This window comes from Vanessa tameamea, chromosome 22 (genome assembly GCF_037043105.1).
Source record: "Vanessa tameamea isolate UH-Manoa-2023 chromosome 22, ilVanTame1 primary haplotype, whole genome shotgun sequence".
Taxonomy (NCBI): domain Eukaryota; kingdom Metazoa; phylum Arthropoda; class Insecta; order Lepidoptera; family Nymphalidae; genus Vanessa; species Vanessa tameamea.
Window position 1 is genome coordinate 5,434,122 of NC_087330.1, and position 18,103 is coordinate 5,452,224.

The window sequence follows — 18,103 nt, forward strand, 5'->3', positions numbered from 1 at the left end:
ATAATTTCGTCGGCCGTGTTATCATAACTCGCATGGGTATAAATATTTAAATATATGAAAAATTTAAATAATTAAATATAAAAGTACGAAATGTTAAAGAATCGTTCAATTGTAATATTGGGTACCGATTACCGTACTAACGAGAAAGCATTAGAGTGAAAGAGAAATAAAAAGATCTCATAAAAAAACATTCATTCTCAGAACTTGCAGGTATTTTTTTTAGACAATATTAAACATTTATATTATAGAAAGCAACTAAATTTGTGCCTTCGTCTTTATAGTTTTTTTTTCTTATAAAATGAACAAAGCAAGGACGTTTGCTATAAAAGGAGAGATTTTAGTCTACTTAATAAGAATACTTGAAAATTAGTTAGTTAAATTACCTAAATAAAACAAATTTTAATATCTTGGTTATAACTTATTTCTTCATTCATCCAACGACAATAGAGACCCTCAAATATAATTTGGAGGTAAATATCGAGCATATGTATACTATTTAATATTGCAAACGAATGTGAACCATTATTCATTTAAAATCAGTAAAATAATCATGTTATTTATAGACGATAACACATTCTTAGCAGTTATTCTCCCGCCAAATAGCCTTTGCGAATACAAGTAATTAACATAAAACCATTAGTAAGTAAAATAAAACCATTAAGTCTCCATAGTCCTTAGGTAATTGGAAATCATATAAAATGGTTTACGTCTAACTTACAATCATCCTCTCGTTTGACCGTTTTCTGAAGAGAACCAAACAATATTATGAAGACATACAATACTATATCGGTGGTCGAACCACCTTTGAAAATTACTTTCAGAATATTATTAAAATGCGCCAGAAGGAATGTCTTATAATATCGAAGCAAAGATGTGTGCTAAATTCCACGACGAATTCGGTTTCCGCATACTATAATATATTAAACCTTGATGACGTAAAATTCGACTTTTCAAAACTAAAAATCCCCCAAGGATACTCTTAGATAGTCTGATGGAATACTTGAAACAATTTTCATGATGAAATTTGGCTTCTGCTAGTCGTATGTACATAGAAGTAATGACGTAAACTAACATTAGCATAAATTACATTTGATAAAAAACAATAATATATAGTTTATTCGAGCAACCTCTTAAAAACATTTGGAACACGATTTTACTGTTTTAATTTAAAGAGTCTACCGTGAGGAACTGCAATGAACTAAATTTTTTCACCAAAAGTAATTAAATGCAATTACCTATATCCAAGAAAATAACTGAAGAAAAGAACCGAAAATTAGTGTTACAAGTTTGTCTTTACTTCTCGTATTTAAACAATGTTTTCTTTTTCTTTTAGTAGGTGTAAATGTCTTACTTCGAAGCTTCTTCTCCTTTTCAGCTGATTTGGAGTTTATTAACATGTGACAGTTTTTTTTTCATAATGCAGCCAGGCGAATGTGCAAATGAGTAACGGTGACTGGTCAAAACCGCCCATAGACATTGGCGATGTAAGGAATGGTTAATATTTCTTAGAGCCCGATATTTCATAATGCACCACCTACCTTGGGAACTAAGATGTTATGTCCCTTGTACCTGTAGTTACACAGGCTTACTTCAAACCGGATCACAACAATAAAAACAACTTCCTCACGATATTCCTCTTCACTGCCAAATACGATTATAGGATTATTATAGTACGATTATTATAAAACACAATTAATTCATATTCGAAATAGATAGCTAACAATGGAAATTAAAACAGTTTTTTTTAAAGATAATTTTAGTGCTTTACTTTTTTAAGAAAAGCAAGTGAAAGCTCGTTCAATATTTTAAATATAGAACTGCAAAGAATCTTAACTCAGAATACGGCGTCAGATTGGATATATACCTATTGATTGTTGTAAATATTTATAGGAATATATTAAAATAAGCTTCGGAGAAGAATAATTAGTATTGTATCTGTATTGATGATAACTGGCCTGATTTGCATTATGCACAATAATATGGAAATAAGTCTAATAATATACATCTAACGCTTAACTTATTGATTAACTACATTTTACGAAAAAACTGCTCCCAAAGTCTGATGTCGACACAAAAGTTTGGATTAACTTGATTCTCTTCGTGGTCAAAGATCTCCCAAGCATTCTTCTACAACATAAGCCCTTTTCCCTTTGCTTTTCCAATTGTCCATGCCTCTGCGCCATAAAGGAATCATCCTTCCTAGAGAAGACTAAATATTCTATGGGGCTCCTTTTCTGATGTTAGATATCTTTCGTTTTCGCACACAAACAATCGCTGAAAAACTTCAAATTTTAAAGAGTAGACAGTATTAAGTAATAGTAGAGACTATACTAAGTTAAGCAAGTTTATTCTTTAACTTTATTTAAATCAATACAACACTTCATTGTGTATTTTCCACAGTTGTTTCCAAGAATAGTAGGTAGTCGACCAAACATCCACAACAAACATTCTTATCTTACCTTAGTTTAATTTCTGTCTTGAATTGTCCGGAGATGATGTAAGTTACTAAGTCCATGTCAACCATGCCCATTTTCTTGGATGTGTTGATTATTTTTCTCATGTTGAATTTTTTTTTTGATATTCCTGATTTTGCAAATCTTTTTTCGAAACGTGGTTGCTGACTAGTCAATAGGTCCATGTCGTATTGATCCAGGTAAAAGTCCAAAGTAAAATCGATATCAGTAGGATTTTTGTATTGATCACTGAAATATATATATATAGAAAAAAAGAAAAAAGCTTAAGGAAGTAAAAGTATTGGTTCTCGATTCTCGATAGGTTTATATGTATTTTTTAAGGTGATTTGTGTTCGAACAAACAAAAAAAACTTAAAATATTGTTGCAGGCACATACAAGGAAATAACATCAACTTGTTACCCCCGTTATCAGCCTCCACAGGGCTAGTAATTCTTTTGTGAACAATGACGCTTTGACAGCAGGATCCCAGAAAACACAAATAAAGTTTAACGTAACACAACTTTAAAAAAAAAAAATTGCCTTTTGAATTAAAAAAAAATATTGTAAGCAAAAAATATTGATAAAAAAGGTGTTTCTTTCATCGGTTCTACTCAGGTCTGTGGTCAATAAGTCAGTATAATATTTATATATATAAATCTTCTGTTTGGACCGGTTTCGATGATTTTTTTGTGTGTATTCAGGGGGTCCCGTGATTGCTTAGATTGGACCGAGTAGATTGCACTGCGATTGGGAATTAAAAGAAATCCTTATTTCGCCCGGAAGAAGTCAGGATGGGCAGTTATCGTTATATAATAAAAGTAAAAGTGCTGACTAAGGCCTCCTCTCGCTATGAGGAGGTATAGAGCTTATTAAATCTTCAATGCGGGTGGGATACGAATGTGAAATACACATTCCAATGAAATTAGACACATGCAGGTATTCTCACGACATCTTACTTCAAGTACAAATTTAATAATAAACTTGGGCTTGAACTCACCAGTGGGCTGTCTCGGCTCAGCGGTTAGGACGCGTATTTAATACTTAACTAATATGCGGAACGCCCGAGCGATAAGAATTTTTGCTGTCTTTTTATTAGGCAGGATATGCTTGTAAAACTAATCAATATGAAATTTATTTGTTTTTGATGGATCAACATAGACTTTGGTTTTGTTCAAATTACTTTTGGATATCGGTTATCTGGCCATGCAAGATTCGGAAAATAATGTCGGTTTAATTTTTTCGTAATAAGTGCTGTCTTTTTATAAAACAATTTTTGTTTTTTTTTTTTAACAACAAATAAGTCTTTTTAAATGTTGTACTTAATATTTTTACAGACTTTTCTGTATGGCCTGTATAAGAATTTGTAGAAAATTAATGTATTAATAATGATACTACATAAAAGTATTGATTTTATATCAATAAATAAATTATTATTTACTATGGTAGTGATATGGTCAGCACCTCAAAAGGAATTTTGACGAAATACATCGTGAAAAACTAATGTAAACCATTATTAGTAGTTTAGAAAAAGTTAATGCCAAAGTCTTTATTCAATCTAGAAGCGTTTCACGTGTTTATTTATCTTCAAAAATATATCACCGTTCGGAAATATACACCTCGGACCTAAGAAGTACCGGTGATAGAACTCAGCGAGACCTTTTTTAATGTAATATATTACTATTTTAGTTTTCATATACAAATAAAATTTTATTTTCGTTATTAGCATGGAGCTATCATCTTCTTCCCAAGGTGAACAATCAAGAAAAAAGTAAATAGTATTTTAATATTCCTTAGCAAACGAACGTTCTTTAACGAATCTATTAAATTCTACAATTGTATATTTTTGAATGTTTTTTTGGACCCTGTTGTATAAACGTATAAAAGATTTACTAAAACTCTGTAATCGAGTAAGTTTATGCCTGTTCCTAGTGTTAACAGTAGGTACGAGTATGTACGCCACAAGTTTTAGAGAAATTCGTTTATCTTATTGCGTACATACATAAATATTATGGACGAACCACATAATGATGTCGACATACGTTATTAAAGATAATAAAAACAAAATCGTAGGCAAAGTTGCTTATGTAATGAACGCAATGAAAATACACAGCAAAAATTATGCTGATTTCAATCGATAAATTATGACATCATATTAAAGGCTGAGGCAATTCTTGTTTATTTTGCGTTAGGCGGTGATCGATTTAAATAACAACCAGAACTAACAACCTTAGTATAATATAGGAAAAATTAAAACATTTACTTCTAATTAGGCAAAGACCTTAATCTTATATACTTAAATATAATAAAAAGTAAACAACTAGTAAATGTCTATATGAGATGGTCTAGAGCTTATTTCACCACGCTGCGACAATGTGACAGTTTTCCTCACGATTATCATCACCAAAAATAGTTTTGCCCGGGCTTGTGCACAAATTATTTGGTTAGTATTTTAACCATCTCAGCCAAGCAGGAAAAATGGCATTCATACCGAAGTAGATGGTTCAAAGTGTTCACTTTTATTGGTACCAGTTTTAAATAATGGTACAACTTAACAACATTCCAATAAATTGTGAGGAATTTAACACGCGTCCAGACCCCAGTCATTTTTAAATAAAGCTGTATATTGTTATAATTATTATGATATTTAGATTTACCGTAATATACCATAGGTCGCTAGATTTTACAATATTATCGGCATTAAATACTTTTATAACATTTAATGCAGTGACTGGATTAAATGAAAATTTAATTTTACATTTTTATTGATAATATGTCTGCATTTAATGGTGATATCAGTTGGGTACCTATTGCATCTAAAAATTTTAAAACAGTCTTCTAATTCAGTTTTCTTTTTATACTACACATAAATACGTTATCAATATTGGCAACATTTGTTTTTATTTGGTGCAGCTTTTTCGCTCTTTCATTTTTCCATAAATTGTACGTAATAAGTATCCGATTTTGGTTTAGGAAACCTACCGAATACCTAGCTATATAATTATTATTACAACATATTATTTAACAATTATAACCTACAGTTGGTTAATAATCAAATTTTATTAAAAATAAATTAAACTGACAATGTATTCAATGACCGAAGTCCTTAGAATTAAATTATAATTAATGTCACCTCATGGTAGTTAAGTTTGAGGCCATATTTCTATTTTGCAGAACAAAATCATTAGTTTGAGGAAATACGTCATTAATAAAAATATTTATCCAATAATGCTAACGCAAAATCATTTTAGACAGACACTTAAAACAAAAAGTTTTTAATACATAAAATATAATATTAAATACTAATATGACTAGCATACGACAAAATTACATTGACAAAAATTAAAAAAAGGGCTTGTCGTTATCAATGAAATTTTAGTAGTTAGTTTTTAATGTTGTTGACTTTATATTTCTGGTTACAATAGTTTGTTAATTAAAGCATAAATCAATTTATAGGGTATCTACTTCTTATTTTGAAAATATTAATTATGTTTGCAGCATCAAGAATATTAAGGTTGGCCATTTTACTTTTACATTGAAGTTATTAATATCTGTCATTAGCTATTTGTATAATTTTTTTTTTAAATACAATGGATCTGCAAATAGCTGTTGTTTTATTTTAAATAAGGTGTAACTAGGGTTAATAGGTACAATCTAAAGGTTATAAAAGTTGTCTATGATCATATGTTTTTAATTCATTATTTCTGACGTTTCTGCATCATAGACACATTAGTTGATATTTACCTACGCACTTTACGATACTTATTTTTCAGAATTTGTACAGTATTAAATAACAAATCACGACCAAATTAGTGTTTTAGTTACAGTTTTAAAAACATTGTAAGTATAGTTATCTATAATTTAGTCGAGTTGTTAGGAAAATGTGTAACATATTTATATTTTTAAATATATATTGCAATTATTATCTTGTGTTTTGTTATTTCTGTATTATCAGTAAGTAGTCTGCTATCTTATTATATACTTGTCTGAAATAGTTAAACATACTTTTATTTAAATTAAATTCAATAGTGATCTTCCAGAGAAGACGTATTAATGTCTTATGCATTAGTGACATCAGATCTTAGTCATGTATGACAATTGAAGGCTTAGTTAGGTGTTCTATTTCATAGAAAGTATGACCGGCTTTCTGTAATATAAGTCATTTTTTAATTGTGCTATTAGATTTGCACTCAAAGACAAGTTATCTTCATTTTAATACTCATACTTGTTATAGAAGTATCCTTAACTAATCAAGGTAAATTAATATAACTTTAAATTATAGCTTAGTTATGTTTTAAAATGTATTAGTGATATTAAAATTTAGTTGATCTAAAATATTGTAATTATTATTTACTTTTATACAAGTTGTGTTCAGTGAAAGAAATCAATACATACATCCTCTTTACATTTGTACCTAAATCATGAACATATGAAAGTTTTGTATGTGTGTGTGTCAGCAACACTAATTTATACTGATTTCAAAATGAAAATCCCCATATTCATTATAATGAATAAAATGGAGTTTATCTATTTGCGATTTTGCCTTGCACTATTGTGATAATGTTGTGCATCTATAATATCAACCTCAGTTGATTAAAATCATGAAATATATACCAAGCTAGTCAAATAAATATCAAGTCTTAAAAGAAACATTCATAACTTATTATATTGTTTAAATAATGATTAATTATTGCCTCAATAGAGTTATGGGGCAAACCCTCTCTGAGCCCGTGACAGAGAAGCAGTCATCAACATGCCAGGACTCCAGATATCTTGTGGGGTCCTCATGTATGCAAGGATGGCGTGTATCAATGGATGACTCACACACACAGATATTATCACTGCCTGATGACCCTGGTACAGCATACTTTGCAGTTTATGATGGCCATGGAGGTATATATGAACTATTTTTAATCTTAAAGCTTAATAATAATAGTAATAGTATTATTGAAAACCTGTAGAAATAGTGACTATTTAAGATTACATTATTTAAAAAAAGTATCATACAAGCTTATAAGCAATAAGTAATTATTGAATTGAACAGTTATTATATTTAAAAAGTTTAAAATAACCATGCAATAATACTACAATACTGTTTACATTAAAATTAAGAGATATGCACATAATTTATTGTCTTACAATACATATATTTACATAAGCAGAGCTCGTAATCAGATAAATATTATAATTTCAGGGTCAAACATAGCTGAATATGCAGGGAAACATCTACACAAATTCATAATGGCAAGACCTGAATATCACCTTGGAAATATTGAGGAAGCAATGAAACAGGTTATTAGAATATTAATAATTGTCATTTTGATCAATATCAAATTGTGTGATAATTAACTTTATAGTATTCCACAATGATGAGTAGTTTTAATTTCTATAAATTAAGTAAAATATAGTTAAATTAATAAATCATACTTTCGTCTACTTACTGATGCACTTATTGATGGTATCAAAGATGTAATTCATCAGAAAACTTTGTATAAAAATATATTCACCCCATCAATATTACATTTTATGCATCTACTAAAATGCATCAAGTTTAGTATATTTGATTTCACCTTAACCAAAAATGTGTGACATATATAATTTGGGTGAAACTGGTTCAAAGATCAGATCAGATCAGATTAGATCTTTTGCACTTGACAGTTGCAAGATTTAACTCAGTAGAGTTAATTCATTTTCTAGCTTAGAATTTCTTGTGTCATTAAAATGAAAGTAAAAATTACCAACCAAAACGGATAGACAATTTTTGTTTATTATATTTGTCTTGGAGTTACTGAATTACCTTCTTTATTTATTTTTAATTAACTTCATAAGTAAGTACCTTGTTATTATCAAGAGATTTAATTATAAGTAGACAATCTAGACAGGCTGCAGTGGACAGGAATAAATGGTATTTAATGGAATTACAATTACATATGAATCAATGAAATCAGTATATATGGTTATGTTTTTAGGGTTTTCTTGACCTAGATCAGGCAATGCTGGAAGAGAACATGCAAGAGAAGGTAGCAGGTAGCACAGCCGTGGCGGTGCTTATAAAAGATAACACACTGTATTGTGCTAATGTTGGCGACTCCCGAGCTATAGCCAGTGTCAGGGGTGCGGTAAGTGATATTCATTAGTGTTTATAATATAAGTAATTGGCCTATAAGCTATCTTGTGTGTTAAAATGTCTATTACATTTTGTCTAATAGCATCTGAAAACTTAAAAGTGTTGATAAAGAATTATAAATGTGTCAATATTTTATCATCACAAGGAATATCCAAACTATAATGTTGCTGTTATTTTTGTACATATTAAAGTTTTTTATATGCATATATTGCTTAATGAAGAATTAAAAATGAAATATTAGTATTGGTATGAGTATAGCATAAATTGTTATACAGCAATCAGTGATAAGATAATAAAAATAATTAACGGTGCAGATGTGCAAATACCAAGTTCAAGATTACTTGTATTCTTTTCTATAATTTTCTATTTATATCTGAAAATTTAATTTCTGCATAAATTTCTTCAATATGACAGTCATTTTTTAATTTTTATTTATTATGTCTTGTTAATTTACATATTTAATTTTATGATGAGTATTTATGTTTTATTATTTTATGTTATTGTAGGTCGAGGTCCTGTCATATGATCATAAACCATATCATAAAGAGGAACTTCGCAGAATAACAGCAGGCGGGGGCTGGGTACAGTTGAATCGTGTGAATGGAAATCTAGCCCTCTCTCGTGCATTGGGCGATTACATTTTTAAGCGTAATTACCGCATGTCACCCCGGGATCAAATAGTTACAGGTTAGTTGTAAATCTTTGCTACAGATTATTATTGTGGTATTGTTAACAGTGGCTGGTTGCTATACTATCACGTCGACTTTGTTAAGGTGAATTACGAATATATTTTTTTTATAGTCAAATTGCTTTAATATATAGCACAAAATAATGATTTGAATATTTTTATAATCCATACCTATCTGACTATTACGGCTTACATTATAGGGTGTTTCTTTATGTGGAGTTACTTAGTTTCTTTTCCTACATAAAGTAGAGAAAGAGGATGTTTGGTGTTGATTAGGGCACTACAACTCTTCAAGTTTCAACTTCATCCAATCTATAATTTCAGTGTCAAGTTTTTAATTATATTAAAACAAATAAATATGCATATTTTGAATCAAATAATCGTGTTAAGCTTATAATATAGCGTGTATCTATATATTTTAACTGTGCTATGAGTAGTGTCAATGTATAACTATTTTATATTATGTGTTTCAAATCATTACGTGTACTCCTTTTGTAACTTAAATCTTTTTTAACTTATAGCATATCCAGATGTTCAAGTGAGGCAACTCAATGATGACTGGGAATTTATTGTGATTGCATGCGATGGTATTTGGGAAGTGTTGTCCAATGAGGTATGTAAATGTGTGTCTATATTTTAATATATTATATATTCTACTATCATAATGTTTTCTTGATCATTTTAAATTTCAGAATAATTTTCAATACTAGTGTTCATAACTTTCTTGAATACCGGGTCATGCCTAATTTCCTTACTTTACTAGTCCCAAAGATGGTTATCTCGTAAATTCGAAATTTGCAATCGTGCAAGCTAGTTAGTTGATCAATGAGGCATATATTCATTGAATATAAAAATATATTTTATCTCAGGAACTATGAGGTAATTTCACGGATAAACAATATCGTAGGTATTTTTTAGTAAAGCTAGTATTGTCCCTAAATGCTCATGTCGATCAGACTTCGGTTCGACTGACGTTTCAATTAAAAACGTCCTTTTTTTTTTAAAAAAAATCTTTTCTTTCTTTTTATAATTCTGATGATGTCATATTATTCTAGGAAGTTTTATCATTCTGTCGTGTGAGGTTGTTAAGTGGATGGGAACCCGCTGCCGTCTGTGAGGCTCTGATGCAAGTATGTTTGGCTCCCAACTGCGCGACTGGAGGTCTAGGATGTGACAACATGACGGTTCTGATTGTATGCCTGTCTCCATTCCCGAGAGCTGATATGGTGGTAAGTTGATTTAAATATTAACGCTATGATATAAAATTGATATATAATGTAACATAAAGTAACTTGGACCGTTCATAGAAATATAAACGGCATTAAAGGTTTAGAAACTATTTTTAATTGAAAAAATGAACAATGGTAAGTTTGTATGTTTGAAGTTGTCGTTGTTTTCTGTTATATTTTATTAACATTTATGTGCATGTTTGCATGTTGTGTGTCGGTGGTGTGTTTATTTATGCATATGTTTTATCGTTTTATTGACAAGGCCAGGCTCAATCATTTTAAAAACTTTCAATTAAAAACTTTCAATGATCTCAAATAAGATATAAGTTTAGGGTAAAACGTTTTTTATATTCATTTTATTTTACAATGTATATACATTAAATCACATACTCATAAAAATGATCGTTCTACATATTTTTGTTTTTAGTTAAATAAATGTACGGTATCTGTATCTTAAGTAATTTTCTTTTTTCACAGTCACCATTCCAATGTCTCGATAACTCACGTCCGAACCAGTATTGGACGATGCCTCCGAGACGGTTTTCATAATTTTCTTTCTAATTACACCAGCACAAGCTTTAATCTGAAAACTTCGTTATAAAGTAATGAAATTGTTAAATACGTTCATACATCAGTATTCTTAAATTGAATGCATATATAATATATTTTTTAACGACAGCCAAGATTATGACGAAGTTTTCTTATGTTTTGATACCAAATAGTGTATGTGTTTCATTAAAATATACTAAATGCTATGATTAAATTCATAAGAAAAACCTCAATAAATAGGTTATGAATTAAAAGTTTAGATGTTTTTATAATGTATAAATTTTAAGAGATTTTTGTGACAATAAATACGATATGACAAAAATTTAAATTATAAAAATGAAAACTTTCTCGAAAATATTTTCTGAGTAATGAAAAAAAGTAACTTAATAAAAACCATTTGCATATTTTTGAACGAATTGCATGTAAGTTGACTAAATCCTATTTTGTAATGTATAATAATGTGTGTTTCGCTTATAGTATGTCATGCATGTTTTACGTTTTTGCAATATTTCAGAACTTGACCTCCTACCACTGCCGTGCACGTTTATTATTATTTTAATAATTTCTTTTATTGCATGTTACATTTTATTAGAATTTGATTGTGTTACTAATTATCGCTTAATTTTAAAGAAAATAAAAAAAAAGACACCTTTTATTTACTTTACGGCCTTATATTAAAGATACATTCGCAGATAATATAACATAATATCGTTGTGTACAAATTATTAAGTCTAATATTGAATTAAACAGAAATGTTTATTGTAATTTTTATAAAAGTATAAGAAGTATTTATTGTTAGTACAAAGGACAGTACTATGCATTGATAAGCCAAAAGTTATATAAGTAACAATCATGATTTTTTTACACATTTTTGTATACAAGTAAGTTTAGTTTAAATTTTGTTTGCTTTGACATTTTGATAACGTTTCATAATTATTTTGTCTGATATATTCACATTGTTTTAATAAATATTCCTTAATAATTATGTCTTTTTCTTTGTGGTACTTGCGGATAATTTGAACACTTGTAGTAATTTAGTTCAATTAATAAATCGTCTACATTTTTAAATTAGCAACAGGAATCTTCAAAATGAGGCATTAAAAATATATATCATTCTACAAATAAAATTAATGATAAAATTGTTTTTGTATTTTAATTTTTTTCATAGCTATTCTAAGTTTATATACACATTGCATGCTGTAAATAATTTATGCAAGTAATAATACCGACATGAAAAGCAGCTACGGTAAGTAGATTTTTTATCAAACATGAGAAGTGAGAATTTATTGCTTTAAGTGTAGCACTGCATGAACTTGAAAGTATGTAAATTTCTTCGGTGTCTCGCGTACATGACCTTGTTTTACAAACATTTATCGATTTTTATAACTTTCTTTCCTATTTGTGTTATTTTAATATACATCAAACATATGTTTATGTTCCAATTTATAAGATTCTGTCGTCGTTACGACATTTCATTTTCTAAGTAGGAATATCAAGTCCAAAATAAGATGTTACGGAATGCTAATAACCTAGTCGTCCCGTAACAATCTTTTTTTGAATACGAGGAATATTCTATAATAAATTACCAGCTTCAAACGACCAGCATACGTTATTTTTGCTTTATTAGGATATAAAATTAGATATTGTCAATATTCCAACTGGATTTGTCTAGTTTTACTAGACGATCTTGATGGCGCAATGGCGACGTAAGAATGGGTAATATTTTTTAAAGCGCCAATGTTTATGGGCGGTAGACGGTAGGCGACCACTTGGGTGGGCCATTTGTCCGTTCGCCTTCCTACAACACTAGAAAAAAACTATATTTTTGGCATTACATGCACTTATTTGTATGTTTTATTTTGAATTTATCATGTAAATTTTAAGGATCTTAATGAAGTTATTAGTTATATCCCTTGTGACTTTGGTAATACAGGCTCAGTCACTCTTCAAACAAGACCACAATAATACTAAGTAGTTCTGTTTGGCGGTAGAAAATGTGATAGGTGCTACTGGTCCAGATGGGCTTGCACCAAATGCTTTAGACGTATTTTGAATGTTTATATCGAGATTACTAAAAATGTATTATTTTATATATTCCAGAAACCTTTGCCAGAAGAACAGGTGTTAAATAACAAATTTATGACTAAAATGGAGGATTTGCTTTACGTCGAGGAAGAGGAAGATTTAAAATGAGGAGTTTTAGGATATATAATAAACGTTTGTAAATAGTCTTTAGACTGGGTGTTTATTATAAGGAGCTTCGTATACAATTTATTATTCCTTATTAGTATACTATCTAATAAAACAAGTTAGGTATCAAGGAGTTATAAGGAAAACCAAACTGTCAACCAAACAAAAATGGCGGGAAAATAGGGGTTTATTAAAATTTGAAATTAGTTAAATTTTAATTTAGAATTGTACCTAATTATGTTCTATTGTAATTATATTAACGCATATAAGAAATTGCTTTATATTGACGTTACATCGAAACAAATTTTAGCTAATATGCACATTATAGAATAAAAAATCGTATAAATCATTTAATTAGAAGCTATTTTTTTCTTTCTTTGTCAGTATTTTTCAAGATGGCTTATCAATAAAAAAAAAACAATATTCCATATTCAAAAATCATAATAGGCGGTGATATTTTTAATGTCCTCGATATTTATTATGTTTTTATTTTCTGTAAAATTTTATATAGCTTTTTGTATATGATTTAAAAATAATAATGTTTTGAAAAATGGAGCAGAGTAAAATTTATTTTTATTAAACTTTTAGTTATTATTGGATGTTTTGAGTTTATATGGTTTAAAAATGTTTAAATTATAATATTAACAAGTTATATCTTTATAAATATTATTGTAGTTTTAAATCTAGAAGAAAAAAAGGCTTGCTTCGTATAATTTTATATATTGGAATTGATATAGAATGTTGTAAAACAACATTTTTTGTAGGATCCGTCCATATTATTTGCAAAAAATAATTATCCTTATTGCACAATAACATTGCCTTTTCCAAGAAGGAAATTAATACACACGCTATCAGTGTGACATCATCGAATTTTAATTTTTATCAAATTTAAATATCTTTGAAAATTTGCATTACTAGTATACGCGCCATAACAAAAAAAAAATGCATTTAATTAATAATGTTACATGAATAAAATAAGTTATGTTATTTTTTACCATTTATGTGTTGCCATTTTTTTTTATTGATATCAGTTACTATTTCATGGCTTATTAGGGAGTTGAAGTGCAATAGCATTTGTGAACAGCTTTGTTAATACATAAAGCAACCTTCATTGAATCAGAGTTGTGGAATAATTTTCAAATCTTGTTATGACGATAGAAAGCCCGCTTTGGGTATATACAGCCTGATACTTCAATGTCAATAAAATACACGACTATCACTTATGTTTAACATAATGAATATTTTTACAGAAATTATACATACATATAATTGAAATAAATCCTACCAACCATGAAAGAGTAATTAAAATATCAATTTAAAAAAAATAAACTATAATACGTAAATAGTAGGCTGGTAGTTTAATAAGTAAGAAACATTACATTTTGAATATTTAGTGTTTGTGATATAACAAGAGGCCATCGTAATCTAGTTTTTAAAATCAATTCGAGTTTTATGCAATGTAGTGCCATTTCTTTTTATTAATTTAGTTATGTATTATTTGATATTATATAGATGTTGTTATGATTTTTTTTTTAATTGAGTATTAATTTGATTTTCTTTTTATGGGGAATAGATAATAAATAGTTAACTTGTATCTATTTTTTACTAATTTGATTAATTCTTTTATTTGTTGTAATTCTATTATAGAAAGATGTACAAAAATATTGTGTATCTCGTTGAAAGTTATTTTTATTATTATTCGACTATATTTCTATTATTTGACGTCATTGTTTTCAATATAATATGTTTTTTTAATATAATATTTAATGTATGTTTTGTTATATATAATTTTAAAGTTATTGATTATTTCTGTATATATTGATGAGCAAATAGAGCGTGTACTGTGTTATCTTTATTATAATTTGTTATTTTTTTTTAAATGTGGAATATATTTATTAAGTACATTATATATAGTTATAACCCACTAAAGTTAGGTTGATTGTCTTATAACCTGCTATACCTAAAAATAATTCTGAGTAAATGTTATGGTATAACAACTGCACATGCCTATCGATTTGTGCAAACGTGTTTGCACAGTTAGGCGCTACAGGGGCACACCTAATGTTGGATTAAGTTCATCATCCCTACTACTGATATTTAAAATTTTACATCAAATAATATTATGGTATAAGTATAACGACTGCACAAAGTAATCGATTTGCGCAAGTCTGTTTGCACAGTTAAACGCTAAATAATCACTCCTAATGTTGGATTAAGTTCATCATGTCTTCTATTGGCATTCAAAAATTTAATTGGATTTTGTGTCAAGATTTTACAGTGAACTGCCAAATTTCCAGTAGCAATAGTTTATATGTTATAAATTGTTTAGTTTATTTCCTAACGAGTGTCAAATTTTGATGATAGTCTTGATATCAGCGGGCATAGACAAGATTTTAGATATATACGGGCATAGGTTGATGAAATTCATTTGAAAAAAAAACATCAAAATTAAATGCTTTGTGATCAAATAAATGATAAAAAAATAAAAATAGCTTTGAAAATGAATGGATGGATGGATTTGTCTAAACCCGCTGTACTGCTTACCTCAAATACAACGATTTTAGTAGACTTTTATATCTGGACTTTTAAAAATTAACTCAATAACCGCTGACCTAAGGTAGAGATTACATCACCAAAGTAATATTTGATTAAAGGAAGTGATTGAAATACATTTATGATTTAGTTGCTATAAGTTTTTTTTTACAATTCATTAGTGACTAAGTAAATTAAGAAAAAAAAATAGTTTATTTTATTTATACTAATTTAAAGTTGGTTCATTTAAGTTAACTAATATAACATTTATTTTTATTTATCCGATTTTTAATATACTTATTCTGTATACCCATTTTTTGAAAGGGATATGTAATTGCCGATCAACTATTATTGTCAGATATTCAGTATATAATTTGACTAGTGTCATGCATAGTCGAAATAAAGGCTACCTTTTAGAATTCTGATTTCCACAAAATTTTTTTTTTTGATCCGTACTAAAACTAAATATCAATTTTCACGTATTTTATTATTATTAATATTAGACATTTGATTCCACAAACGATTGACATAAAATATATTTGTATAAGACCTGTCATTATTTGACTCAATAAAACACAAACGTGACTATTCTTGTGTTACTTTATATATTAAGAAAGCACCAGAAAGTGCAACGTATTTACACCAATTTCAGACATTCATTCGGAAATTATTTTGAACAATTTTTTTTATTTGACTAATAAAAAAAAAAATATTTTTAAAAGTTTTATTAGTAAACAGTGCTTATAAAATTAATTTTGATTAAATTAGCAGTTGGTTGAACCGTTGACGTATAACCTTTCAGAAATTGGGCGTTAACCTGTCATTTTTTTCTGACTATAATAGAACACTATCCGCAAAAAAGCAAAGCTATAATAATTTATTTACATTTATGCTTAAGTTTTTAAAAGAAATAAAATAAACACAATTGGTATATTATAACTACATTGCCATAAGAAAAAAATGTTGTTTTTAATAATTATATCATGCGTATTAAATAAAATAAACGTAAAAATGGAGTTTAGGGTCTACTATTATATAGAATGAATAACGTATGTTTGACGTAAAAGTGTTGTAGTAAAATTGAGATTATTTTTGGTTAAAACTTGGTAGAAAAGTGTCCAGTAATTTATAAGTGTTATTTATTATGCTGTAGCTAAACCATAATAATCTTTTATGATGAATTTGTTCAAAATTTCATCTTACGTTCTTTATAGAGCACCAAGAGATTCAAATTCTTACTGGATTTTAATATTCCTGTATTAACCATTTGTAAATTTATTTAAACTGCATTCATAAAATAAAGTATCCTGGTTTCTCAAGCATGATGCAAGTTTTATGCCAAATATTAGGATCATAGCTTAAAATGTATAGTCGTACAAACGTTTACTTATTTGGTTCATATATTTTAGTCTGCAATTTATTTTCAGTCTGTGTTAATATAACATATCTTTGAAACACTAGTCAAGTTTAGTGGAGTAGCCTCGTGTGTATGTACAGTAACTAATATTGATGATGTTGAAATAAAGTTTTACATTTTAAACGTTATTTTCATTTAATACCATCCATATACATAATGTTCCTTAAAAAAACGGTTATTATATTTTTACATTAATTAACGTAATAAAAGTAAAAAATAAAATATATTCGCTGTCTGGTCGGTCTAGTAGCTTTTCTCTTTGAAACTAAAAGGGAGGTACACCACGGGGTGCCTTCTTATCTTAGGAGGCTGTTAGGAGCATACCTCCGGGACCGGGTGATCCTCTGGGAGGGGGCAATGATCGTTCCACAGGGTTCGGATCTCGGCCATTCCACATCACATTCCGAAAAATTGTGGAATGTCTTTGACTGACTCCTGCCCCCGAGCACCCGTCCTTCCCGGGATGGGCGTGCTGATTTACGTAGACGAGACACTCATCACAGTGAGAGGGCGGAATTTTTAGGAGGTAGCCCGCTCGGTCGTCTCTCACGATGGAACGTATTGGTATGTACGGCTTAAGGGGCTCCTCAGAAACAGAGGCCCTCTTAATCCACGGTCCACGTTGGGGCTCTCTCGGGGCCCGCCTTAAGAAGGTTTCGAATTAGGACATTTTAGAGACGTAGGATTTTTTTTTGTTAAACATTTTAATCCTTCTCTTTATAAAACCAACTATTTGTACTGCTTTCTTGACTATGATTACAATATAAGATGTAAATGTAAGCTTTGAGTCGATAATAATCCCCAGATCTCGAATATCACTAACCTCCTGAACGGAGTCTCCGTATATAGTATAGACAGTTGAAAAACTTTTTATTTTTTTGGTGAACCGAATATGAAAACATTTTTTCGAGTTTAGTTTT

General features: G+C 28.9%; 1 protein-coding gene across 2 annotated transcripts; it reads left to right on the forward strand.

Annotated features, from left to right (window-relative positions):
• Window positions 1-6,159: 6,159 nt before the first annotated feature.
• On the forward strand, window positions 6,160-13,411 carry LOC113396564 (probable protein phosphatase 2C T23F11.1). 2 transcript variants are annotated; one of them, XM_026634548.2, is made up of 8 exons: window positions 6,160-6,291; window positions 7,154-7,344; window positions 7,646-7,743; window positions 8,421-8,570; window positions 9,085-9,265; window positions 9,788-9,879; window positions 10,322-10,495; window positions 13,145-13,411. In XM_026634548.2, the coding sequence occupies exons 2-8, from the start codon at window positions 7,158-7,160 to the stop codon at window positions 13,235-13,237; spliced, it is 975 nt and encodes a 324-aa protein (XP_026490333.1). In that variant the 5' UTR covers window positions 6,160-6,291; window positions 7,154-7,157; the 3' UTR covers window positions 13,238-13,411. The 2 variants fall into 2 exon arrangements, with proteins under 2 accessions (XP_026490333.1, XP_026490335.1); XM_026634550.2 differs by lacking the exon at window positions 13,145-13,411 and adding an exon at window positions 10,973-11,351.
• Window positions 13,412-18,103: the final 4,692 nt, after the last annotated feature.

What these genes read in the sequence shown, in the direction of transcription:
- LOC113396564 (XM_026634548.2), top strand. Translation starts at nt 7,158, where the DNA reads ATGGGGCAAACCCTCTCTGAGCCCGTGACAGAGAAGCAGTCATCAACA. An exon ending in AGTTTATGATGGCCATGGAG is followed by an intron (nt 7,345 to 7,645) that starts GTATATATGAAC and finishes TTATAATTTCAG; the next exon opens with GGTCAAACATAGCTGAATAT. An exon ending in CCGGGATCAAATAGTTACAG is followed by an intron (nt 9,266 to 9,787) that starts GTTAGTTGTAAA and finishes TTTAACTTATAG; the next exon opens with CATATCCAGATGTTCAAGTG.